The sequence below is a fragment of the Mixophyes fleayi genome, chromosome 1, assembly GCF_038048845.1.
Source record: "Mixophyes fleayi isolate aMixFle1 chromosome 1, aMixFle1.hap1, whole genome shotgun sequence".
Taxonomy (NCBI): domain Eukaryota; kingdom Metazoa; phylum Chordata; class Amphibia; order Anura; family Limnodynastidae; genus Mixophyes; species Mixophyes fleayi.
In genome coordinates, this window is record NC_134402.1 from 268,999,260 (window position 1) to 269,026,464 (window position 27,205).

General features: G+C 36.8%; 1 protein-coding gene across 3 annotated transcripts in view; it reads left to right on the forward strand.

The window, feature by feature from the left end:
• Window positions 1-26,691, forward strand: part of BNC2 (basonuclin zinc finger protein 2) — a 453,763-nt gene extending 427,072 nt beyond the window's left edge. For 2 of the 3 annotated variants that reach the window (XM_075210871.1, XM_075210872.1), the window contains one exon: window positions 22,556-26,691. In XM_075210871.1, the coding sequence (XP_075066972.1) occupies window positions 22,556-23,204 (649 nt within the window). In that variant the 3' untranslated portion in view covers window positions 23,205-26,691. Of the gene's footprint in view, window positions 1-17,138; window positions 17,207-22,555 lie in introns of all 3 variants that reach the window. The other variant, XM_075210873.1, reaches the window with a different exon arrangement.
• Window positions 26,692-27,205: the final 514 nt, after the last annotated feature.

The window sequence follows — 27,205 nt, forward strand, 5'->3', positions numbered from 1 at the left end:
AATATGTCTAATTTATGGGAAAAGTTCATTATTGTAGAACTTTCTCGCTTTGAATCCCACTCGTGTTAACCCAGAAGGTGCCCTGAGCTAATTGTGCCTGCAATGTGGAGAGAGGGAGTCTGAAGCATTGTATTGAGCACTTTGAGAGGAGAATAAAGAGTTCCCTCAACATGCACTGCGAGCACACAGTGTGATCAGCTCCTCGTGGCTTCTAGCTTTAGATAACAGGGGAATGGTTGGGTGTGGACTTTGACTATGGTCTGAGTACTTTATTGTATTTAATTCCCTGCTTGTCCAGAATGGTCAAAGTTTATTAGCCAATCAGATTATCAGAAAGTTCACAGGTACACAGAGTTTCAGGAGATTAGTATGTTGATCCTGTGGGAAGCAGTGACCTGTCTATTCGTGTCACTGTGGAAGTGAGGTTATCCTGGCAATTAATTGCATCCAATTAAGTAGCCCAAAGTGTAAAAATATTTCACCCACTAAATACAATAATGTGCAGAGTGATGCCTCCTGGAGAACTCAGGTATGTTGTGTCATCATGTGAGGACAGGAATAGAGGCAAGTAGTAAGCCAAAGACTGACAGTTCCATAATAGTAATGTGAGATTCTTGTTAATTGATGTAGGTAGATTATGCATCAACGTATGAAACAGTTCATATAACCAAACTGTTATAAATATCTATTTTTATACTATAAAATCATGTATTAATGAGTGAGTTTTAAGGGAAGCTCTTTTAGTCTTAGTCCCCTTTAACTTAACAAAATTGTTGGTGCAAAGAATTATTAACAATTAATTGTATTTAAAGGCCCATGTAACTAACATGTGTTCCCGGCATCAGCTACGCCCTACTGTAATGGCAATTTTACAAATTTGACCAAATACATTGAATCAGACATATAGTTAGAGATTTTACATAGATAGGTTGGAAAAAGACAAATGTCTGTCATATTCAACCTATTATAAGTTCTTGCTGTGTTGATCCAGAGAAAGGCTATACATTTATAATATTGGAGATAGCACTGTTTAAAGAGAAAAGATAGAAATTCACTAACAATCCAATACTGGTGTGTGTTTTGATAGCTCTTTCTCCTTTTCAGCCTCACTTAATGCCATTGTGTTGTAAAGCCTCCAGCTGTTTTTTGCTCAGTTTGTATAGTAAGTAAGTTTACATTTGATGCAGACTCTTACAATGCAGCTTTTATTGAAATATACATAATCGGGCATTTACACTCAGCAAGGAGTGCAGAAGCTGCTTTTGTGCTTTATGACCATTCATTATCATTATTATGTTTGCCTTTTTTATCTACTTACAATTCATCAGCACAGTAGATAGCTAGGAATGGTCTGTAGGCATAATTAGGTAGGTGTATTTTCTGAGAATAAATCACAAAAACTATATGGTGGGTTTACCAGATGGATATTTAAATGCTGAAGTTGGAGGAGGTGTTGGTGGCAAAGTTGGAAGTCTCCAATTATTAAATCGATGATCTTTTTAAAAGTCCATCAAGGTGGTGTTTTACGCATATTTTAAGTGGGAAGCTATAAACGCTCAGATTTGCACATATGAAAGCAATGAAACTTAGATATTATTGCTGACAGGCGTTATCATTTAATAACACTCAGCCCTGGTATCACTTTACTCCCTAATGCACTTAATTTCAAAGTGAAGGCAACAGAGTTAAAATTGCTACAAAAATAGGAACTTGGCCGTAGGAAGACAGGAGAGCATTAGTTCAAAATGAATTTGCGCGTTTTGACTTCGACCATGTGTTGCACACTTGCAATGAGACCACAGTCCATCTCACATGGCAGAAAATCCCATCCACATTTTATGTATTTTGTGATATTGAGATTTACTAAAGGTATTTTAAAATGCTGCATATCACCAGGTGTTTATTGCTTCAATCTTCCGAATTTACTATAGCATTGTTTGAGGCTAAAATGTTAAACCGCCGGCGGCATAGTCAAAGCTGCCAGAAAAAAACCCATCAAAAAAGGCATTTTTTAGACTTGCTCTGATAGACTAGAATGCATGCTGTTAAATTAATCAAATTTGTAATTAAGATATGGGGACAAATTAAATTTTTTATTATGCCCCCATAAATTAGTTAGTTTATTTTGCTCCCTTAATGAATAAATACTGATTGCACCAATAGATCATAAGACAGTGGTGCCTCCGCTTATATTCTGAATAATAAGATAGCGCAAACAGTTTAGAGGTTAAGCGGTCTCGCCTCTTACAACTACTTTTTCTTGAATTTTCAGACGGTTTGCGAAATTGCAGCTTACTAATTGTGACGGTTTGCATTTTATCATGGTAATGGATGGCGATGTGTAATATGGCGCTTTGTAAAATGGCAGATTTCAGGCGGGTTTCAAGTGGTTTGGCCTTTTAATAAATCCGATGGTTTTAAAATTGCCTTAAAATACGCCTAAAACGGACATATTTATAAATCTGCCATTCAGTAAAGTAACATTTTGTGTTGCATGTGCTTAAAGTAAGTTATGCATTTTGTGTGATAATGTGATTTTTATCTTGTAACACGTATGCTGATGGCACAGTGTAATGGCTTCATCTAGTCAGAACCTGTGTTAGAAAGCAACACAACGCAGTTTTAATTTAAAATCGACATAGGGAAAGGACTCGTGAGGATCAGTTCTCCTGAAATACACTCAGTCATTGCCCCATCCCCCCCATTCTGCTAGTTGAGGAATAAGAGTTTTAACTAAAATTGTACTTGTAACTTGACAGACCCTTAAGTACAGCACTGCTTTTCAATAAGAAAGATTCATCCATACAGGCAATACTGTAGGGCTACCACTGATGTAAAGACTTGAACTAATTACAGCTTACTCAAATAGGGTAACTCAGCACTGACTACCATCAACTAAGCCTAACATAAACCACTCACTGGGTAAAAGATCTTTGAAAAGGTCTACATCATTATTGCCTATTTCAGAGCTATATTGATATGAATAAGTGGTTGAATCAGACTGTGTTACACTAGTTGAGGCAATGTTTTATATATGTCTGTTCTAAGCATACAACATAAAACTTGTTTAATAATAATTTAAACTTCCATTAAATTTGTGTTTTTATTGATTTTTTTTTCTGTTGGTTGAATGTCTTCTTTTAATTTCTGTCATACATTATTTTTTAAAATGTCTGTTACATTTGTAGCCATGTATATCTTTATTGTTATATTATCTTTATTAGCATTAAAGACGCTGACACTTTGTCAAGTGAAGTTTTAAAAGTAACTTTACTGTACTTTTCTGAGTTTTTGGTTTCAAAGAAAGTGACCACAAACTGTGTGCTATAGGCAGCATGTAATGAGTATATAGTTAATATTAGTACAGGGCTGGATGAATATCAGGAGTCAGGTAGCTCTGATAAATATATTGATACAGAAGATATGAAGACAGATAGATGCACAAACTTAGCGCATTGTTTTCTGTGGAGGTATGTGGATATGGGAACAGTATAATAGTTTTAATTAAACTGTTTCCCACTCTTTCATCCCAAAAAACCTTGCAAACAAATTGGAATCAATAACTGAGAAAATCCAAAGTCACATGGCTTCATACATAAACTCCACCCAGCGCTCCATGGCAACAAGCAGCTACATATACCTTTTTACTAGACTAATTTGCTGAAGGATTAATAATATAGGTTATAGTACACACATTTCCACACTAGCCAAGTGTTTAGGTCTCTCCAAATAACTTTACATAGATTGATCCTTATAGGGTTAATCAATTACAAGTAATTGATAGATCCATATGGGCTTAATTTATTACAAGCGATACATCCTTATGAAGTCCATCTATTGTTTGATGGCTATGTTGTAGACTTAGTTTTGGCATCTCAAGCAAAACAAACATTTATCTTGGAAAGACATATAACTAATTTTGAGGCCATAGCGGATGCCAGGTGAGTTGCTGCCCTGAGATTGTTAGCACAACCAACATAGACTGGGAAGGAAAACAGTTTGATTGCACCTAAAATTTGCATCTGCTTTATGAAGACCTCCTGGGGTCTCTAGAGTGCATTAGTGGCATCCATAACACCCTTCTGCTGCCAGGCTACCTGCCTGCTGTATACAACAGGTGTGCTGGAATAAATTAGCATGACATCTCGGATGAGCCACTGCATAATATTAGCAGCACAGGTGATGGTGTGAAAAGAACATTACCTGCCTCTTGTTAGCACTTATTGGCCTCTCCTGCTTTGTAAGACAACTTTGTTAACATTTTCTTAATTAGTAATCAAAGACAATGTATTCATAAAGTGCATCATTCTCCACAATTCTTTTAAAATGTATCAAATATTATTGTATGATTTAGTAGAAATTATCTACATTTTTTAGATTTTGTTTAAAAATTAATTGGTTTGTTTTCAAACTGACTTTAGAATGAAAGTTAGAGATATGGGAATATGGAAATAAAAGCAAACTTGCACTGGCAGTAGTTTTAAAATGTTATTTGCGAAATGCTGGTAAACAGTGCTTAACAGTGATTAATATAATTGTTACCCATAACCCCAAATTTAACTACTTCACAGGGAATTAACCCTAGCAATAATTTGACCGCTTAGATAGGAATAAGGATTTTTCTTCTCTGTGTAAATTTTTCATCATTATCTTTTGTTAAGGAATTACTCAAATTTGCAAATATCCCGCTTGGCATTGGCTTCAAATAATGTAAAGTGTAGAATAATATTCTGGAGACTTTTGGCTCTAGGTATTCTACTATAATACTATACAGACAAAAAAAAACGCACATGAATTATACTGCTATAACAAAGCACTCAATATTTGCATATAGGTTCAGAAAATGTTCTAGTTTATCTATCTCCACTCATAAATGTCACAAATATTGGTGACATAGGCTTTTCAATTATTATAGCAACTATAATCAAAAAAAGCCTGATTCTGACCATTTTGTTTTCCCAATTATGATAACTTAGCTACACATGTTTTATGGCATTAAAGGTGATTTATCATGAGGTTATTTAAGTTACTTAATGATTAAACAGTCCCCCTTGGAGTTCAGAACCAAGTGAAGTTGTATGTCATACAAAGTAGAAATGATTCATCCTATAAAGTTCAGTTTAATGATGAGTCAAATGTCTGTTATTGCTCCTGCCAGCGATCACTTCCTAGCCATGCAAACTTAATATAATTTTGATTATGACACTAAGCCATAGTAAATAGGTTTAAGGGTTATTCCATTTTTGAATTTGGAGAACTCTTCAACCTTGTGTCTCAAGTATATATTCTTTTGCATGCATGTACATGGGTGTTCAGCCCTTGTTGCCTCTCTGCCTGCGCTGCATTCTGTTCAATTAACTTTGAAGGGAGCAGAACTCAAATGTTGAACATAAGCACCACTCACAGGGAAAATGCAGGACAGAACATAGAGAAATTGCACAAGATCGTCATCTATTTATTTATATATATATAGCGCCACTAATTCCGCAGCACTGTAGAGAGAACTCACTCACATCAGTCCCTGCCCCATTGGAGCTTACGGTGTAAATTCCCTAACACACACACACACATTGAGAGACACTAAGGTCAATTTGATAGCAGCCAATTAACCTTCCAGTATGTTTTTGGAGTGTGAGAGGAAACCCACGCAAACATGGGGAGAACATTAAAACTCCACACAGATAAGATGCATCCCTGTTGTGTATTCACCCTCCTTTGCCCCAAACAGCCATGTGACATTCTCCTTCATGTCCCAAATACATTCTGCCCCACATCCCAGATACATTCTCCTCCATGTCCCAGATACATTTTGCTCCATGTCCCAGATACATTCTGCTCCACATCCCAGAAATATTCTCCTCCACGTCTCAGATACATTCTACTCCACGTCCCAGATACATTTTGCTCCACGTCCCAGATACATTCTGCTCCACATCTGGATACATTCTGTTCCACATCCCAGATACATTCTCCTCAATGTCCCAGATATATTTTGTTCCATGTCCCAGCTACATTTTGCTCCACGTCCCAGCTACATTTTGCTCCACGTCCCAGATACATTCTGCTCCACGTCCCAGATACATTCTGCTCCACGTCCCAGATACATTCTGTTCCACGTCCCAGATACATTCTGCTCCACGTCCCAGATACATTCTGCTCCACGTCCCAGATACATTCTGCTCCACGTCCCAGATACATTCTCCTCCACATCCCAGATACATTCTCCTCCACGACCCAGATACATTCTGCTCCACGTCCCAGATACATTCTGCTCCACGTCCCAGATACATTCTGCTCTACGTTCCAGATACATTCTGCTCCACGTCCCAGATACATTCTGCTCCACGTCCCAGATACATTCTGCTCCACGTCCCAGATACATTCTGTTCCACATCCCAGATACATTCTGCTCCACTTACTAAAACCTTACAAAGTCCCATAAGATATCACTGTTATCCTTTGGGGTGTACTTTATTATCTAAAAGGTAATATACAATATTTATTCATCTATCAATTCTCTTAGTTTGCACAGTCAAAAAGCATCACCGAATACAACAAACTTGCTACTGATATAGCAATCAATATTGTTTAGTACTTATCAAGTATGCTTGAATTATACCTATCAAGTCTCCTGTCAGTCTATCAATAACAGCGATTTGAGTCATTTTATGTAGCATAGTATGTCCCCAAAAACCCCTGCAAAGTTGTCCAGAGAAGAAAAAACTCAGCAAAGGAAGCATGGACCCTGCTTGCTTTTCCTAATTTTTTACTTGGTATTATTTCATTTCACAATCTGTCTTTTTTATTGCAAGGACTTGACATTAGCTATATTAGCATCCATTTCAGCAGTTCAGTAATGGTATTAAAAAAACACTTAACTTCAACGGTGAATGGTTGTATGACAGGGTCATAAAAATCTACATTAAAAAAATGTATGTATTTGTCCTGGCAAATAATTATTTATTTTTTTTCTTTTTAAAAACCTACTAAATGGGATGAGTGATTGGACATAAAATGCCCAAATAGAAAGACATTTTCACATACTAAATACACTTCCAAGCCAACAAACATGAAAAAAAAGCGACATTTAATAACGAGCTATTTTTTCACTGAAATCTCCTATTTAAATGTCAGCAATAAAAACCATATTTTAGATCAACTATTACAACACTTTAGAGCCCATCACTACATTATAGGATTTAATTGACTTCAGGGGGTAATTGTATCAAGCTGTGAGTTTTCCAGCGGGTTTGAAAAGTGGAGATGTTGCCTATAGCAACCAATCAGATTCTAGCTCTCATTTTGTAGAATGTACTAAATAAATGATAGCTAGAATCTGATTGGATTTCAAACCTGCCGAAAAACTCTCAGCTTGATACATTTACTCCCAGATATCTTTAATGTGTTAGCTGGTTCATGCCATCCTGCAACTTTTACATTACTCTATATTTCATTCTCACTACTGTGCCTTTGAGCCATGTCTTTTTAACATCATTGTTTTTCTCCAAATTCACCTGGGATACAACTCAGCCTTGCTGTACTCTCTGTATTGAATACAGTATAATCCACAAAGCAGGTGTCTGTTGTATCCTGAGGTAATGAAAACAAACAAATATGTCAGAGAATATAAAATCATGGCTAAAAACCACGGAAGGAATCTAGAAACATAAAACAATGTGGATGGTAAACATTAAAATGTTTAGATATAAAACATATCTGAATACTAGGAAGGAAGCTAGAAAAATGAAACAATGTGGCTAGTAAACAATACAATGTGGCTAGATTTAAACACATGGCTGAAAACCACAGATGGAAGCTAGAAACATAAAGCAATGCAGCTAATAAACATTACATTGTGGCTAGATATAAACACATTGCTGAAAACCACAGAAGGAAGCTATAAAGAAGATACAATGTGTATAATGTGGCTAAATAGAAAAACATGGCTGAAAACCACAGAAGGAAGCTAGAAAGATAAACCAATGTGGCTAGTAAACATTACCAATGGCTAAATATAAAAACATGGCGTACAACCACAGAAGGAAGCTAGAAATCTGAAATAATGTGCCAAGTAAACATTACAATGTGGCTAAATATATAAAGACAATGGCTGAAAACCAATGAATGAGGCTAGTAAGATAATTAAATGTGGCTAGTAAACATTGAAGGACCATATGTTCAAACCAGTAAATTGAAGTTACTTGAAGGTGGAAAACACCTTTATGTGCTAAACAAGTTGAAACTTTTTCCTTTGTGAAGCATGAAGCACCAATTTGAGAAATCTATTCTTTAAAAATATGGGGTATTTCAAAGCCTTATATTCACTTTGTTGAAAGATTGCAATTTGATAAAAGTCTTGTAAATACTTCACTAACCTGCATCATAATATGGCCACTGGAGGAACTGAACTTAATTTTATATTGTCAGAGCAACAACATGGCAGCTCCCACTTGTACTGATAGATGCAGATGTAGGGAATTATGTAGCGTTTGACGCAAATCATGTTTTTGGCGTACAGTGCGTGTTCTTCTGCACTTGTGCCGAAACTAGCTCTGTGCATAAGCTCTGAAGCAAAAATGCATATTTTACACCGAAAACACAATTTGCGTCCAACTCTACATGACCACCATAAAGAGGAATAATGTACATAATACCAGATTTCTGTTTTAATAAACATATATAAGAAAATAATGTGACAATAAAACAAATTTTTAAACAATGTACATTTTAGCTTTAAACAAAAAAACCTTTAGAATTTATTTCAGGGGCAAAACCGTTAAAATTTTGATGCATCTAATGTAGATATAAATAAGTATTACTCTAGCTGTATAAACATAATTAATCTTATTTTTATTTTCACTGTACTGCAGCCAAAATAAGGGTTAATAGCACCCCGTGGCTTTGGAATCAGATATGCAATTGCAATTGTTTGCAACCACGTTTCTTTCACTAAGTGCTTTGGCAGTTTGCAGTCTCCACACGAGAGACGCTGGAGCTTGGTTCTAAATTTTGATTAAACACAATGCCATTAATCAACAGAAAGACACTGAGCAGTTGGCAAGGTCCAGAGCTGCAAAATGTTTAAGACATAAAACATTACCAAGTAATTAGAAAGCGTTCCTTTCGGAGGAACAGTGCCTTCAATAAAGAGGTAAATGATAGCATGTTTATTGTGGACGTAGGCAGGCAGTGCAATATGATAAACTACAGGAGATGCACGTATCAGTAATCATCCACATTATTAGTGCCATTAATCATAATTCTGCAAATTTAAGGTCCGACTACATCTATATTTGACCAAAGTTGCCCTTAGCCAGCCTCTTCTTGACCATTATAAATTCCCTAGTAGACTATTGTACCCTTGTCTCACCATGAATCACAGATCACATATTGATAGTGAGTTGGAGACCTGATGGCCAATTAAATTTGAGCAATTAGCTCAATCTCTCTATGGAAAAAGTTTAATACTCTACTTTTCCTAAAACATGTGGCCTTTAATGTGCAAAAAGTATTTATCTTGATTGAAATATGATCAGTTTTGTGTTCGATGCAATTGATTTCTCTAAATATGGTGGAAGTAGTGGGCAGGAAACTAGAATATAATGATGAAAAACATTTATTAGAGAATGTAAATGCAGCATGTTACTTTCCAGCTTGTCTGGAAACCCATTGTGCCCTGCCAGCCAAAGGTTGCCAACCATTGCCTTAGAAAAAATGCCATGTCTTGTACATGCTCTACAGTATAGGAACAATCATCATCATCTATTTATATAGCGCCACTAATTCCGCAGCGCTGTACAGAGAACTCACTCACATCAGTCCCTGCCCCATTGAGTCATAGAGGAACTAGTGTATAGAACTAAATGCAAACTAGCAAACGATATCCAAATACATTTTGGGTTGTCAAGACCTTCTGACATATTGATGCTTGTTTTTTTTAACTGTTCCGTATTGGTTTTATAGTGAAGCAGCTTAACTATTGCGGATGGAAAATTGAGGCTTCAAAGCTTTGAGCATTGGACATTTGTGCCCAGTTTTCAAGTAGAGCTATTATTATGGTTGTTTTAAATCCAACAATGCTTTGTATTTTAATCAGTAACAATGCATGGCAGCACATTCCTTTCTCCTTGAGAGTCTGCACCCGACATTTAAAACTTAGAAAGGAATTCCACACAAAATGCTTAATAAAAAGTCATATGCCCAATTGATGATAAAATTATTTCACTTTTCCTGTGCTATGCTATCGATTTCAACGTACAGGTATTACGTTTGAAAGAATTGTATATTTAGCTCTCACATATTCCCCCATTCCCTGTTCAATACAACCAAGCTTGGCAGGGTGCCACATTAGTGTTAGTTTTTGTCTATGTTGCAACAATGTTGCTGCACTCTGCAAAACAATTAGTCCTTAGGGGGAATTCAATTCCCCGCGTTGTTCTAAAAAACAAGTGGTTACGCATTATTACTGTTAGTACAGTAATTTCTACGTGGATTTCTGCTCAGGGAGCTGCGAGCAAAAATCGGTGTTGAAATTACCATAGTAACAGTAATAACGTACTAACAGTAATTGTGCGCACCCCGCCTTGTTCTTTAGAACAACATAGGGAATTGAAGTCCCCACCTTAGTGCTACAAAAAATGGGGATGGTTTCTTTTGGCCTTGATACCACCATTGCATTCTAAGATTTGCAGTATTTAAAATTTTATGAAGACAGGATGACCTACAGTGCATCCGAAAAGTATTCACAGCGCTTCACTTTTTCCACATTTTGTTATGTTACAGCCTTATTCCACAATGGAATAAATTCTTTTTTTCCCCTCAAAATTCTACACACAATACCCCATAATGACAAAAGGAAAAAAGTTTTTGGGAGATTTTTGCAAATTGATTAAAAATAAATAACTAAGAAATCACATGTACATAAGTATTCACAGGCTTTGCCATGAAGCTTAAACTTGAGCTCAGGTGCATCCTGTTTCCACTGATCATCCTTAAGATGTTCCTACAGCTTAATTGGAGTCCACCTGTGGTAAATTCAGTTGATTGGACATGATTTGCAAAGGCACACGCCTGTCTATATAAGGTCACAAACTTGACAGTGCATGTCAGAGCACAAACCAAGCATGAAGTCAAAGGAATTGTCTGTAAACCTCCAAGACAGGATTGTCTCGAGGTACAAATCTGGGGAAGGGTACAGAAAAACATCTGCTTCTTTGAAGGTCCCAGTGAGCACAGTGGCCTCCATCATTCGTGAATGGAAGAAGTTCAGAACCACCAGGACTCTTTCTAGAGCTGGTGGTCGGGGAAAAAGGGACCTAGTCAGGTCGGTGACCAAGAACCCGATAGTCACTCTGTCAGAGCTACAGCATTCCTCTGTGGATAGAGGAGAGCCTTCCAGAAGGACAACCATCTCTGCAGCAATCCACCAATCAGGCCTGTATGGTAGAGTGGCCAGACGGAAGCCACTCCTTAGTAAAAAGCACATGGCAGGCCGCCTGAAGTTTGCCAAAATGCACCTGAAGAACTCTCAGACCATTAGAAACAAAAAATTCTCTGGTCTGATGAGACAAAGATTGAACTCTTTGGCGTGAATGCCAGGCGTCATGATTGGAGGAAACCAGGCACTGCTCATCACCAGGCCAATAACATCCCTACAGTGAAGCATGGTGGTGTCAGCATCATGCTGTGGGGATGTTTTTCAGCGGCAGAAACTGGGAGACAAGTCAGGATAGAGGGAAAGGTGAATGCAGCAATGTACAGAGACATCCTGGAGGAAAACCTACTCCAAAATGCTCTTGACATCAGACTGGGGCGACGGTTCATCTTTCAGCAGGACAACGACCCTAAGCACACAGCCAAGATATCAAAGGAGTAGCTTCTGGACAACTCTGTGAATGTCCATGAGTGGCCCAGCCAGAGCCCAAACTTGTATCCGATTGAACATCTCTGGAGAGATCTGAAAATGGATGTGCACCAATGCTTCCCATCCAACCTGATGGAGCTTGAGAGGTGCTGCAAAGAGGAATGGGTGAAACTGCCCAAAAGATAGGTGTGCCAAGCTTGTGGCATCATATTCAAAAAGACTTGAGGCTGTAATTGCTGCCAAAGGTGCATCAACAAAGTATTGAGCAAAGGCTGTGAATACTTATGAACATATGATTTTTTAGTTTTTTATTTTTAATAAATTTGCAAAAGTCTCCCAAAAACTTTTTTCATGTTGTCATTATGGGGTATTGTGTGTAGAATTTTGAGGGGAAAAAAGAATTTATTCCATTTTGGAATGAGGCTGTAACATAACAAAATGTGGAAAAAGTGAAGTGCTGTGAATACTTTCCGGATTCACTGTATTTCTCATGTGCTAACACACACTGCCACTACAATAGGTTGTAAAAATGCAACGTATGTGATATGCATAGAAAACACAATAAAAGAGCATCAATATACAGCATCTATAGCAAACATTAGTTTTCATATGTGTGAACGGGCCCTTTAACAATTAAGCAGAAGAAGAATGCATAAAAATGGTAGCAGATCATTTTATTATCAATCGGGGAATATAAATTTGGAGTGGACATCTCCTTTAATGGTGGGTAGGGCACACCTTACAGGAAGAAATCATACATTGGTTTATTCTTTATTTCATCACATGTATATTTTCAGTTATTACATTAATAATTTAAATTAGTACAATATGATACATTTGAAGTTTTAAATGAAACCACTGGAAAGCACTAGCATCCTAGCTGCTAAATAATGTATAATGCTGTAACATTAGGAATGGTGATATAGAACGTTTTAAAAGGTTGGGGGTGTTGTTGAAGTGAAAGGCTTAGGGCTGCAACCTAGGTATGTCCAGTCTGCACCTTGCAATCACAACTACGTACTGCTCTATTGCTTTTTGTTAACAAATCAACCTATTAATGAGATTGTCCAGCTCTGATGGGTTTACGAAATCTCCTCTGCCTTTAAATAATGTAAGTTATCAGTTGGTGTTCCTGTCAAAGGGCACCAATTATTACTGATATACATCCCTCTCTCCCACCTGCCCACAGCAGATTCTGCAGGCATTGGTATCCGTAGAACAGGGCAGAGTTGACATGCCAGTGGCATCTGAATAGGTTGGTGCCACTTACATTTTCTAAGAGGAACGGAACACACAGTTTTTGTGTTCAGTGGTTTGGGGTTAGAGTAAACCTTCTGCACATCAACCTGCATTAAACACCAGGGGGCATATTCATTTAGGTCCCAGATCGCGGTAACGTGCGGAGACCTCATTGCCGAAGGTAATATGGTATATTATACGTTATTGCGATGCCACGGATTACTTTCGTGCCCCGTTACAGCGCATTTCCTGCGATCCCGGGACCTAATTGAATATGTCCCAGATATTAAAAATGTTAATACATTATTTTGCAACTTCTGCATACATATAAATGCTATACTAAATCAAACTTTATTTCAATTATAGCTTTCCTTTAATGGAAACCTTATCATGAAACTTAAAATAAAATAGAAGATCATCTGTAGAATTTAAAACATTTTTACTATTACATTTATTTTAAAAACACTCTTGGAAAGTCAGCTCCCATTGTCAACACTTGGTTTACCTCTCTGAGCTGGTTATTGGTGTGGGAAGGGACAACTGAGTTTTTGTTACCTACAGGTATCTTGGGATTTCTGCAGTTATTCACTTGGTCTGTCCTCTAATAGACTTTTGACACCAAGCTCTGTGAGCCAGTACAGTAAAAGTAGGCTGAACATGGGGAATTGTATATATATATTTCAATACCTTTTTTCTTGAAGGAATTTTTTTTATAATACTTTTTTTTTGCTTTAATATGTATCCTTTTATATATTGTAATAATTAAACTGCAAGACCCTACATAAATATTGTTTTTCAAACATTATTTAAATCAGACTTGCCAACTCTCCCGAAATATCCGGGAGACTCCCGCATTTTGCGAGAGTCTCCCGGGCTCCCGGGCGAGTGTGGCAATCCCCCGCATCTGGATAATTCTGCCCACTTCCTAGTGAAGTGGGCAGAATTAAGTCCCAAACGCCGCGATTCCCGTTGAATCGCGGCGTTTGGCCCCGCCCCCCGCTGTCAAATGACGCATTTTGCGTCATCACGTCATGGGGGCAGGTCTAAAATGACGCCACTTGGAGCCCCGCCCCCCTGTTACGCCCACCTCCTCTGCAGGCTCCCGGATTTCACCAACAGAAAGTTGGTAAGTATGATTTAAATAAGCCATTAGTCACAGTTGAGGCCTTAATATTCAGTAAAGAGACAGTGAGTGGATACTGTCTATCAAATGTGTTCTGTTTTGAAAGGTGATATAAAATACTTTAGTTGTTATAACATTTTGTGCAATCAGTTACCATATTCCTCATTTAATATTTATACTTTTAATATCTACATTTGAATAGCTTTCCAGGGAAAATGCTCCTTTACCAGTTAAATGGGAGACAGTGAAACCCCATTACATTATGTATAGAAGCTGTGTAGTATGTTGTACTTGTTCATGCCCCCATTTGATTTCTGTAAACCACAAGGTAGTCATCTCTAAGTACATATATGTTACCACTTTAAAGATAAGTGTAGGAAATCAAATTTTGGGCCTTATTCTGCTCAGCTGACAGCATGGGGTTCAAATTAACATTCCTGGGGTAGACACATTAATACATTCCTTCCTCTGCAAAGTTAAATGCCTTCTTCTGAGAATCCCCCCTTGTTGACTAGACAAGACGGTTAATTTTGTTTGCCTGCCACATTAGAGGTTCCCTTGAGGGATAAAAGGGCTCATGAAAAAAAGACTAGCAGAGTAGGCAGCATAATTCATTGTGAATTGAGCAAAGAAGTCTAATCCAGATAAATGGCCGACCCCAATGCATCCTACCTGTTATTACAACAGACATGCCCTATCTGTGCAGTAAATTAGTCAAACCCCAATAGGGTTTGGTGGGAGCTTATCTTCAAGTGTATAATTTGAGTGATGAGGGAGCTGCCTCCGTGACTAGACTGAGTGATTTGTTTCATATTATAAGACATTTAAGTGACTGTCTTCAAGCATTCTCATAACCTTTTTTGTGTGATTTTACTACATGGTTATTGTTCTTTAAAGCATTTATATTGTTAAGATGACAACACAAATCAAACTGCATTTGTTTAAGGTGATAGAGCCCTGTTTGTAGCTTAGGGGCATATTCAATTAGGTTTCTGGTCCGCAGTAACGCGCTTTACCGTGAAAAATGTGCAGTATTGACGGTAATAGGGTACAGCAATAACGTGGATTTTCCTTTGCAACCCTATGGGGTGCGAACAAAAATCCACGTTATTGTGGTACCATGGATTGCCTTCACGGCCCGTTCCAACGCATTACTGCAGACCGGAAACCTAATTAAATATATGCCCCTTACAGTCTAATGGCTGTTATTCCCAATTCATTGCATTGAAATGCTTTGGGGACCCCTCAGGCATCCAAAATGTTTAGCAAATATTCTTATATGTTCAGCTCTAACAATTTCAGTTTTATAAATTAAAATTGAGGGTATGTATCGTAAAATGTGTCTTTTCTTTGCAGTCTATTCATTTGGGGGCTGATGCAGAGTGGGGTATAAACCAGTTTGTGTAGCGTAACTTAGCTTCATAGGTGCACATATATTGGCCTATTCTGATTTATGTGAGTCTGCCACTTACACCAGCCTGTGCCAAGAGTGGCGGGACGGAGTCTGCAACTAGTTGTAATTGGCTGCTTGCGAATGCACCGCTGAAGCTGATTGGTGCTGTCTTCACCGCTCTTGCATGTATTATGCTTTTTGTGCTTGTGTAAGCAAATTAGTTTTTTGTTTTACACAAGAAAAGTGTTTTCTGCTGTATTATAGAGTTTTTTAAGTATTAATGATGCCTAATAGCAAGTGTAGTTGTTGCACGTAAAACAGATGGATAAAAACATTGGTGCAAGTGGGATGTAAGTGTCTGTGATGTGGGCCTAGTATAAACCGTACGCATATTTTGCTGGTGACGAGCTCCATGGATCTTAGGGTTGCGTATGGCTCAGCATATGGGAATAAAATTACAGATCTTTTAAACGTAAATTGCACCCAGTTTGCGGCCAAATCTGCATCAGCCCCTTTGTGTGCAGTTCCTGCAAAAAGTTATTTTCCAGTTATCAATTATAGAACAAAGGAAAACAGTCTATTGCACTAGGACCTTTTCCTCAACTCCATTCTCCATCCTATTGTGGAAAATTGATATTATATATAAAAGGAACATGATGACAAAAGAAGGGGTAATTTTGTACTATTGATATTACATTTGTACATGTATTCATATTAAGATGCATCCTTCTAAAAGGGGTGGTACCACACCATGCACTTAGAAGTCAATTGTTGTACTTAACAGAATCGGCTGAAAGAATACTTACAACAACCTTAAACAGCAGTGTGATCCGTTAAACAAGTCAGCTTCTGATTGGATGTGAGCAAGAAATGTTTCACACATTGGCTCCTTTCTTGCCCTTAGGGCCTGGAATGCCTTGCTGTTTTAAATCTGAGAAATGGCTCCTGCCTGATTGTGTTAAATACTGCTAAGGGCTTTTTAATGTAGGTGGTGGGCCAAACCCTTAACCACTCTGTGTCCCTGCCCTTAGAAATATTCTTGAATAATTCAGATTTTATATTAGTATTCTTAATGAATTGCGCCCTATATGTCTATTGACAGAGAATGAACATAATGATCAATTTAAATGTATAATAATGGGGCAGATTTATTTATTTTATACGAGTCACACAGCATTGATATGTAGAAATAAAGTACAAGGTCACTGTGCCATGCTATTTTATGTCATTCAGTATAATTTCAGCCTACTTGTATCGAAGTGTGTAAGGTTTGGCAATCATAGCACCCTATCACTTGCACTGTTAGTGCACTTCCTCTGTACAGTAACTACTTTGTTTCTATCAAACAAAAACATTCTATTCCCGATTAAACCACAATTATCTGTTGAAAGCATACAAACTTCTGTACCCTTCAATACAATTAGGCCTTAAATCTGCCCCTACTGTCAGTACTTTTAAGAAGCTAAGGATATGTTTCCAGAGTTATGGGTGTGGTTTGTTTCTGTTTGTTTTTAATGCAGACCATCCGGATTGCACCCAGAGGATGAAGGAGCAATTGGGGCAATGGGAAAATTAGAAATGTAACTGGGTAAATATTATTTTTTATAAGACTAATTGTTAAGTTGATTGTGCAAAGCATTTCTTCATTATTTTTATTATGCTTCTATTTTCTGTTTTTGTGACATTATATTATTTGTTTTTGCTATTTGTACCATATTAGGACTCATTCTTTTCTTATGCAACATTACACTGCACTCTTAGCCATAAGTTTGCTCCGTTCATTACATCCACATAATGCTTTCAGATGTCAATTCCCACTTACTTTACTAATCTTAGTGCAAATTTTGGTCATTTGTTGTTGGAATATTAGGACATATAGGATACCTATACAATGGAGAAAAAACATTGTTACTAGGAGAACTGAATACAATGATGCAAAAGTTAGCCAATTTAGGCATGTTTACTTTAGAAAAGATGCATCTAAGAGGGGCTATGATTACTATGTACAAATAAAATAAGAGCCAATACAGAGAACTTTCATGGGAACTTTTAACCCAAAGGACTGTACGCAGGACACGCGGTCACCCCCCAGGGTTAGAGGAGAGGATGTTTCTCAACCAGCAAAGGAAGGGGTTCTTTACAGTAAGGGCAGTCAAGATATGGAATTCACTGCCAAGGAAGGTTGTGAATGCAGATTTAATTGATATGTTCAAGAAAGGGTTAGACAAATTTTAGCTGAAAGAGTATCCGGTACTACGACCATTAATTAAAATGAAGGACAGTAGCGGGTCCAGGGAGAAATAGGACTGGAATATTGGGTCAGGAGTGATTTTTTTCCCGATTGAATCAGATTGGCGGTTGCTTCATTTGGATCAATTTCAGATATAAGAGAAGGAGGAGGTTCAAAATAGGTTGAACTTGATGCACTGGTGTCTTTTTTCAACCTCATCAAGCGTGTTACTATGTTAAAATTAAAACATGTTTTTGAGCAAGAAGACAATGCATGGGATCATTTACCAGAACCTGATTCTCCAGAAAGTGCTGAAAGCTAGAAAGGAAAAAATAATTGCTGCTACTCAGTGGTCATGTCATAAACACAGGCTATATTATTGGTAGTTCCTAAACTATTGAACATTAACTGCATTCAATAAATGTATTTCCCTCTTGCCTTTATAGAGCAATGATATCAAATAATACACTCCTGATATTATGAAGAACAAATCACTGATATGAGTCGGCATCTGTCTTGTCTGCCCTCAATACTGCTGCTTAATAGGGAAACCTCAGAGGATTCAATTAGTCGCGAGGTGACGTAGTAGCATCATGAGTTGTGCTTCTGCATGATGTTTTGTAAAATGATCTCTGCTCATGTTGTACTTGCATCTCATAGAGGTGCAAGCAAGAATGAGCATCCCATTATTGCTGGTTTTCTGCGCATAAACACAGCCCACATGGCTACTATGGAACCTCGCCACTAATTGAATTGACCCCATAGTGAATAGAAGTAAGATTATTGAAATTGTCTATATATCAACATACATACATATGCCTAGCCCTTCTGCTGCTTGAGGTGCCCTTCTCATCCCTTATAGACCATAAGCATTGTTATGAATAGTGTGCAATTTATACACAAATATTGTCCTTTTTAAACATTATCAGATCTACAAACAATGTCAATTTCCTAAATCATCTCATCAAGAAAATTTCCAATTTTTTTTACCATGAATCTCTTTCATTTTGCTGCCCCCGTAACCTATTGCTTGAGACAGCTTCCTCAGGTTGCCAGACTATAGGCACACCCCTAAGTCCAAGCCATGTTCTTATTGTATGCAGTTTGCTAAAAAGCAACCACAGCAGCCAGGAAAGTCTTAACTGCCCACGGGAAGCACATGCAAGAGGTGGAAAAAATGGACAAAATGTTACTTAACATTTTATCCATTTTGGGGATGGTAGTCTCCTTGCTTCTTACAATACAATGACATCTCTAATAAAACTCATTTGTGTGATAATTATTGACTGGTTCCAATGACCAATTGAAATATCACAAACTGACTTTACAAGTCTGCAGAAGAAGTGAAAAGGTAAATCTCAGATTTATATTTACACTATGAATCATTTTTGAGGCAAATAGCCATACAATTGGTTCCAGATTGCTTGTTTGACTCACAGTCTGTTTTAAATTGTTTTTAACTGATAGGTATTGGTTATGTGACAATAACAAAATTAATAATAGAAGCATTGTATTAATCAGCAGTTAATGCTTCATTAGGTGAGCATATAACAATGGGACTGCTGTTGTCATTATGCTTGGCTAATGGTCATTAGAAGACAAGAGTGAAGGATCTAGTCAGTGGGGTTATTACATAAAAGCTATATATATATTGCTGAGGCTAGCTATTAATTACTTGCCTTTATACCATGCATAGGAAATCATTGGTTTTTTTTACTCCATGACTTAAAACACTTTATTTTGCCAATATGTTAATTCACTAGTGGAATTTTAACTGTTACAGTGGTTTAGGAAATTAATTATATTTATTATTAGTATTATTATAATAGTTATTATCATAGTTTATCATAGTTTGTAACAGACCCCTTATGAAATGTTAACTACTGGAACAGATTCATGTCAATTATAACATGCCCTCCAACATTAGCTTTCACCAGGTACGTGGTACAAGGCTCTGTTCCTTTTTTCCTACCCTTTTTCAACTATAGCAACTTGTAATGATTTCATTAATTGACATGAAAGGTGATTTCCTCATTTGCATATGCTGCGCTTACCCATTTGTGTCTTCATTGCATTTGTGAATGTGGTTTACAATGGCCCCTTGGATGTGAGCATGAGCTCATTGATTGGGGAATCATGTGTTATTTGGCGGTGCACACATTCACGGAGCTTACAGCTAGCCAAACGGGATCATTTTTTCTGACTGGCCCAGCTTTTTGCAATGCTTGGTTTGGAGTCAGTTTTTCTTTGTGAAATTTCTTTTACACCATGTTATCTCATTGCTAGTTACCAAAACCTATGCACATAGAAAAATATTTTAACAGCCTAAACATACATATATCTCTTGAACAAAGCGACTTTATCTCTTTACTTACACAAGTTATTCATTGCAGGCTCACAGTGAAAAAAGTAGTATAATTAGCATAGTAAGGTAATGGTAGTTTCTGGGGGCTGGGGGGATTGGTAATTTGTATCGATAGGCAGTGACCGCACATGCTCAAATGGTTCAGACCTCTGCATGCTCAAAGAGTAGAGAGACACACAATGCCATCCAATGTATTCAGATTTAAGGCTGGCGCAGAGTTTCTACACTTAAGCACCAATATTCTGGCAATGCTCATTGTTAACCAATGTAAATATGTTTCATCTTTCTATCCCATAACATTCCAATTTCACTAGTGAATATATATCTCTGTGATAATATGCCTGGATTATAGTGAATAAAACATGGATTTCAGGTGCTAGTGCTTGATTACTTTGATTATGGAAACCTCACATTGCTTCTAATTGAGGGGTGGGAGGTTTTCAGTTTAGAAATCATTATGGATATTTCCTTTAAAAATGATTATTATATATGTTTATAAAAACGTAATATTTAGTATTATCTTTTGGGAATCATAATATTTGTTCAACTCCCATTTTGATTGTAATGTCTTTGGGCAACTATTTTATAAGCTGTTAGTACTCGTCTCCCTTCCTACTTTTGGGTTCTTAGTACTAACTAGGACATAGGTAATAGCCTGGCTCAGTTATAACATACAATAACAACAATAAGCATGTCCAGTATGAACAGAATTAAATCTATATTCTACGGGACATGAATTGCATTCTGTATGGGTAGATAAGGGATGTAAAACTAGTTTGTTGCAAGCTTTACCCGTCATCTTGCAAATATGTTGTTGCTGTAGGTTATTAAACAAAAGTACAATAGATTAAAGAGTGACAAGAGCTGCTGGAATCAATTCTTTTTCAACTGAGGTGGCATAATGGAAATCGACTTCTATGAATGAACTCCTGTTACGAAGTTATGAAGTGCACAGCTAATGCACTGCCATGAGTTCATCTTTATTATTGTGTTACACCTGAATCAATTGACACAGTCTTTTTTTTTTCTTCTTCTTATCCTGCCCTTTAAGCAAGAGATGACACTTAATTGAATAAAAGTCAATGTAATTATATTAACAGACTCAGTGTTAGTGCTGACAGTAGGAAAGGGACACTCCTGTACAGATCTTGCTTGTGTGTTTCTGCATTCAGTTTGACCTGATAGGAATTTAAAGCGTCTATGCATTATAGTTAGATTACAGGTTTTGTCTAGTTTTTTTTTTTATCTCACTGCTAGGAAGCAAGAATAAAAATTAGATATCCCTTTCCAGCAATCAAACATTGTGCATTCTCACTGGTCTTTGGAATCCATCTGGGATTTTTGTGCTGTCTTTTGCACAAGTGTTGATATATTCCTGGGTCTCTACACTGATTTACAGAGTTCCTTTCTCAGCTGAGGGACTTTTATTAGCAGATGTTAAGGAGTAGTAGGAGAGAGAATACCTGTCTGTGTTATTATTAATATTATTATTTCACTATTCATATGCTATTTAATCTTTCATATAAACCCATGTTTTAGCTTTTTAATGTGTCTAAATAAAAATATATATCATTTTATTATTTCAGCTATTACCTTTGCCATAAATAATAGTATTGTATTTATATATTATTGCCAAAGTGAGAAAGCCTGTAGCATTTAACATATATTGATAGATATATTGTAAGATTAAGATTCAAGGAAGAGATTAAATGCATTTATACAGCAATTATCCATTTTACTGAACCTCTTTATAGGGAATGAGAGCAAGCATATCAGGGATAGATTTGATATATTCCACAACTGGAATGTGGGGGATTATTGGGGCACTTGAAAACTGTTGATTACAAGAAAAGCCATAATAGCCAATTTTAACTCCATTAGAAAAATGTATAGTTATAACATGACTGGGTATCTAACTGAGCATAACATTTAATATTGTAATTGTTTTGCATCAATTTTTTCTCCCTGACTATATTAGCACACACAGAAATGATTAAAGTGACTAGTCTTTACATTCTTTTGTTTGTTAGGTGTAGAGCAATATATGATACTTATTAAGTACACCTATTGTAGGAAATCCATTATTTTGTTTTCATTTGTTGCATGTTTTTATTGCACGTGCGTTTTTGCATGTTACTGCGTAAATTGTGGAAAGCATAATATAATCAGTTGTTTTACAATTATTATTTTTAATACATTACAATAAAATTAAAATGAAGGACTATAACCTGATTATATTGAACAGAGTATAATCTGGAGTATGTTATGTTTCTCAAGCAAACAAATGGAGTTATGTATGTTGTTCTGTCTTATTTATTTCTCAATATTCTCCTTATTTTCAGACACAGTGCCAATATTAACCTCCACCGCAAACTGTTGACCAAAGAGCTGGATGAGATGGGGCTGGACTCCTCTCAGCCCAATCTCCGAGATGAGTTCTTGGCAAAGATATATGGTGGTCAACATTCCTTGGGCTTTGATGGTAGAGAGGACACCATGTCGCCAGTTGGTACAGAAGATTCCCACATTAATGGATATGGACGAAGCCTGGCAGAAGACTATATGGTCTTAGATTTGAGCACGACCTCCAGCGTACAGTCTAGCAGCAGTGTCCACTCTTCTATGGAGTCTGATGTGGGCAGTGATGAGGGTATCCTGCTGGATGACATTGATGTTGCCAGTGACGGCGAGGAGTCTTCTCAAAAAGCTGAGGCTTCTGCCCCTCTCATGGGACCAGGCAATGATGTGACAGAATCTTCCATATACAACAGCTTTGCCATGAGCAATGGTGGAATAATGTGCAACATTTGTCACAAAATGTACAGCAACAAAGGGACCCTGCGGGTTCATTATAAGACAGTGCACTTGCGGGAGATGCATAAATGCAAAGTTCTTGGATGTAACATGATGTTCTCCTCAGTACGCAGCCGAAACCGGCACAGTCAAAATCCTAATCTCCATAAAAACATTCCTTTCTCTTCTGTGGAATAGCTTCCAAATGGACACTGTAAACTCCAGATTTCACAGATGACACAACTGAACTGCTCAATATTTATATATACGTACATATATAAAAATGTATATGTATGTTATATATCTATATATATATAGATATATATATAAATCTAGATATATATTCTTTTTTAACGAAAAGAGAAAAAGAAAACTACAAAACACTAGGTGCTTTTTTATTTTCACTTATAGGTGAAGCTGCCCTCAAGAGACTAAGAAGAAGCAAACAAACAAAAAACACAGTCACTTATACCAGTTTTTTTTTCTATGGAATGAAGTACTTGATTATCTCCAAAGATAGTGTCTTAATATTCCAGTGACTATTGCTTGCAACTGAAAACTTATGAACAATTGTTTTGTTTTAATTTCCAAAAACACACCTAGGTATTTTTTGAGAAGACTAAGCATGGCAGATTCACCTGTAAATACGGAGTCCCCTTGGGTGGGCGATATTGTAATGATGGTTGTGTACTCCTGGTTCCTTGATGCAGTTCCATCAAGCTGTATGCAGGAAAATGGGTTGCTGTCTAGCTCTGTTTCTTTATTTTAGCTTTAATGCACATTTTTGCAACACAGACACCGAAACATGACCATTTTGTAACTACCTGCTAGTTGTAGTATTATCCTGGTGTTGCATGCTTACAGCACTATCTATTCATTGTTTTTTTTCCTTTTGTCTTGTACTATTTGTATAAAAGCAGTCATGCACTTTCCCCACTAAAACACTACAATATGTGTAATGATATCCCTATTTTGTGCTGAGAGACATAAGATTCTGGCAAAAATATACCACCAACAACCACCCCCCCCCCCCTGTCTACTGAAGTGGCTAAAATAACTTCATCACATTGGGATGTTTTGCCCTAACAGGGCTGGTCAGTTAAATGGCATGGTTGCCGAATAAAAAAAGTATTAATGGAGTTTTGCAAGTAGAAATGCCAATTTTGCACATATCACTAAAATACATAAAACATTCAGCTAAGGCATAAGCCATATATGCTGTCACTCCAGCGATAAATGAAACCTGACCCTCCCATTCCCATCCTCATGTTGGATGGGGATGATGGTTGTGATGTATTTCAGAAGAAATATTAAAAGTTGCTTGGCTATATATTATAACATAGAACAATCAATATTTTTGTTCCTGGACTCACAGAGTTCATCTGCATAAGTGTTGCACATGTATATGGAAGGACCACAATATTGTTCAGATTATTTGATAATATACAGTGGATCTTCAATTTCTAATAGTGCTAGATATGTTACACCCCTGTGTTGTATATGCTTGTTTTCACACTACTCAACGATGAAGTCTTAATTTGATGTATACAAGTGGCAGTATTACAGGGAATTACACATCTTTCAAATTTTGAAACAATGAGGGGAGACACCCTAATATTGTTTAAAGCAGCGCTTTTACACATACTGTACGTTTTGTATGGTTAAATCTTATACTGCAAATCATTATTAGTCAGTGGTGTTCACTCTAAAAATATAAAAAGAGGCTTAGCAGCAGCTTGTATTGTAGTATGATGATCTGTTAGTCTGTTATTATTGAATGTTATAGGGCAGTCACATCTAAGTTGGGGTAGTCTTCTCTTCTTTTTAATCTTAAACCCCTAATTTGCAAGAAATAATCAAACCGGTGGGTTCCCTTTCCGAGGATACATTGTTTGGGGAATTACATCTTGTTAATCCTAGTGACCGTGAAATCTGTCTAAATAAAACAGCTTTCACCCTGATTTATAAATCTACAATGTGGCATGGAGAACTCATACATTAGGAGCTGTACCTCACAAGCAGTAAGTGTCCCCAAAACGTCAGATCCTCACTATTGTGCTAATTGTGGGGAGGCGGCATTATTAAAACTCATGTTTGGAAGACATTCAACTTTTATCCAGAAATTGTCATGGGCCGTTTTAGATGACCACAGTAAGCAAAAGTTATTGTAAAAATCAAGGTGTTCTCTTTAAGTGATTTAGCACATTTAAAATGTTCATCTCTCCAGAGGTAATGTCACAAGCCACCCTGCAGTAAAGGATTTTAATATTAAATAGCAAAATTTACAAGCCTAGACCTGTAAATAATAAATAGATCCAGGTGGTTCCCCTAACCTCCCTCGATATAAGACCCAGCCAATGTCAATCCCTTGATAGTTATATAACCCGAAACAGGCAAGAGCAGTAGTGTTCTTGCGTCTCCTGGCTTTGTCCTGGGAATTGAGATATATGCATTGGAAACCAACAAATAATTCTTTCAGTATTTGGGTGGTCAGGAAGGCTTTGTGACTTCACCATCACAACAAGTTCCTCACATTAGGCCAAACGTTGAAGCACTTACAGTATAATAACTAAGAAGCACGTGCTCAACCTTAACTAGAACTCATTCATATTGCAATGAAAAAATAGAAAGGATAAAGAGAGAGAAATGTTCCTTGTTTTCCTGTAAATTCTGCAGAGAAGAACGCCTATAAACATGATTAAAAAAAAGCGCAAGGCACTTTTTTCTTGAAACCTTTATGTGTTTCCAGTGTTTACGCATCTTGCCTGAACTAGTGTGCCACACAGGCAGCTTACTTTGCTAGAGACTGTACAAATAGAAGTATATTTACATAAAATTGTACATTTCTATCTGCATCAAAGACTCCCTTTCTCTGTTTTCCAATCAATACCTCCTTTAACAATATGAACTCTGAGATTTTTGTGCATTGCGGTTTCTTTCTGTAAGTATGTATTCTAATGCTCTGAGTATCATGTTTTTAAGTTACAGCACCAGTTAGCTATGATTATCCATGCCTTCGTTTCTTATATTTGCAGCAAATGTCTCATGTTTGCCAAAGGAATTTGTTATATGCGTCTTTTTTTTTTAAGTTGACTTATTGTACATGGCACTCGTTATGGATTCCAAACATACACATTTCTAGCAGACAAGACAGTATTTACAATTACACTGATTGCTGAAAATTTTGTTATCAAAGAACTGTATGAAAATGCCCAAAAGGAATGACCGATTATGTTTCTTCCTGGGTCCATGGTGATTAAAGACTGAAAATACTTGTGAAACCAGTAAAATACTTTTTTTTTTAATTTAAAGTTACATTTGTCCAACACTAATGTTTACTGAGAAAAGCTGAGGAATTTTTTGATGACCATTTTTTGGAATATGTCACTGAGTTTTAAGTACTACTCTCGGTTAAACTGAATAGTATTCAGCTTAGTTTTTATACCGTTCATGTATACTGTATGTGTTTGTTAAATTGCAACCGGATTAAGTAAAGTGTACTCTTCTTACTCGGTTTGTATGTGTGTCCATGCTAAAATGCTCTTGTACTGCCTTTTTATCTACAAAAACTGGGGAACATCACTGGTTCAAGAGCTTGTGAGCAATTTTAGTTAAGACAGTTTTTACTGTGTGATGAAAATATGATTTAATAATAAAAGAACAAAAAATGCTGAATTTAAACACACCAACTCTTCGCCTCTACTAAGACCTCTGGCTAAAGTGAAAAGGAGGAGGACATCACAAAAAAAAAGTAAAAAAAATGGAGAACAAAAAATAATTATTAATTTTTAGATTTCATTTAGAAAAGTTAGTTAATTTACTTAATGAATAATCCTCAGCACAATTAACATTTAAAAAATGATAATGAATGTGGCTGGTAAATGACACTGAAAAAAATATTTGTCTTATTTTTATGAAAATGTGTCGAATGTTTCTCTAGTTTATCCTGGTAATGACAATTTTCCCAGCACATAAAGTTTTGACTCAAACACTATCCATGTAAATGGAATTTTCACAAGTAACATATCATGCCATAGATTTGTTTTTTCGTATATTATCACTAGGAAACAGCTGAAAACTCTCCCTAACCCTATGCATTGTTGAATGAGGCAGTAGTTTATTATAAAATCGCTCTTATTTCTTTCCCTTTAAACTGACAGGTGCTTTTGGTAGTACAACGAACTGCTGCAGACAGGTAT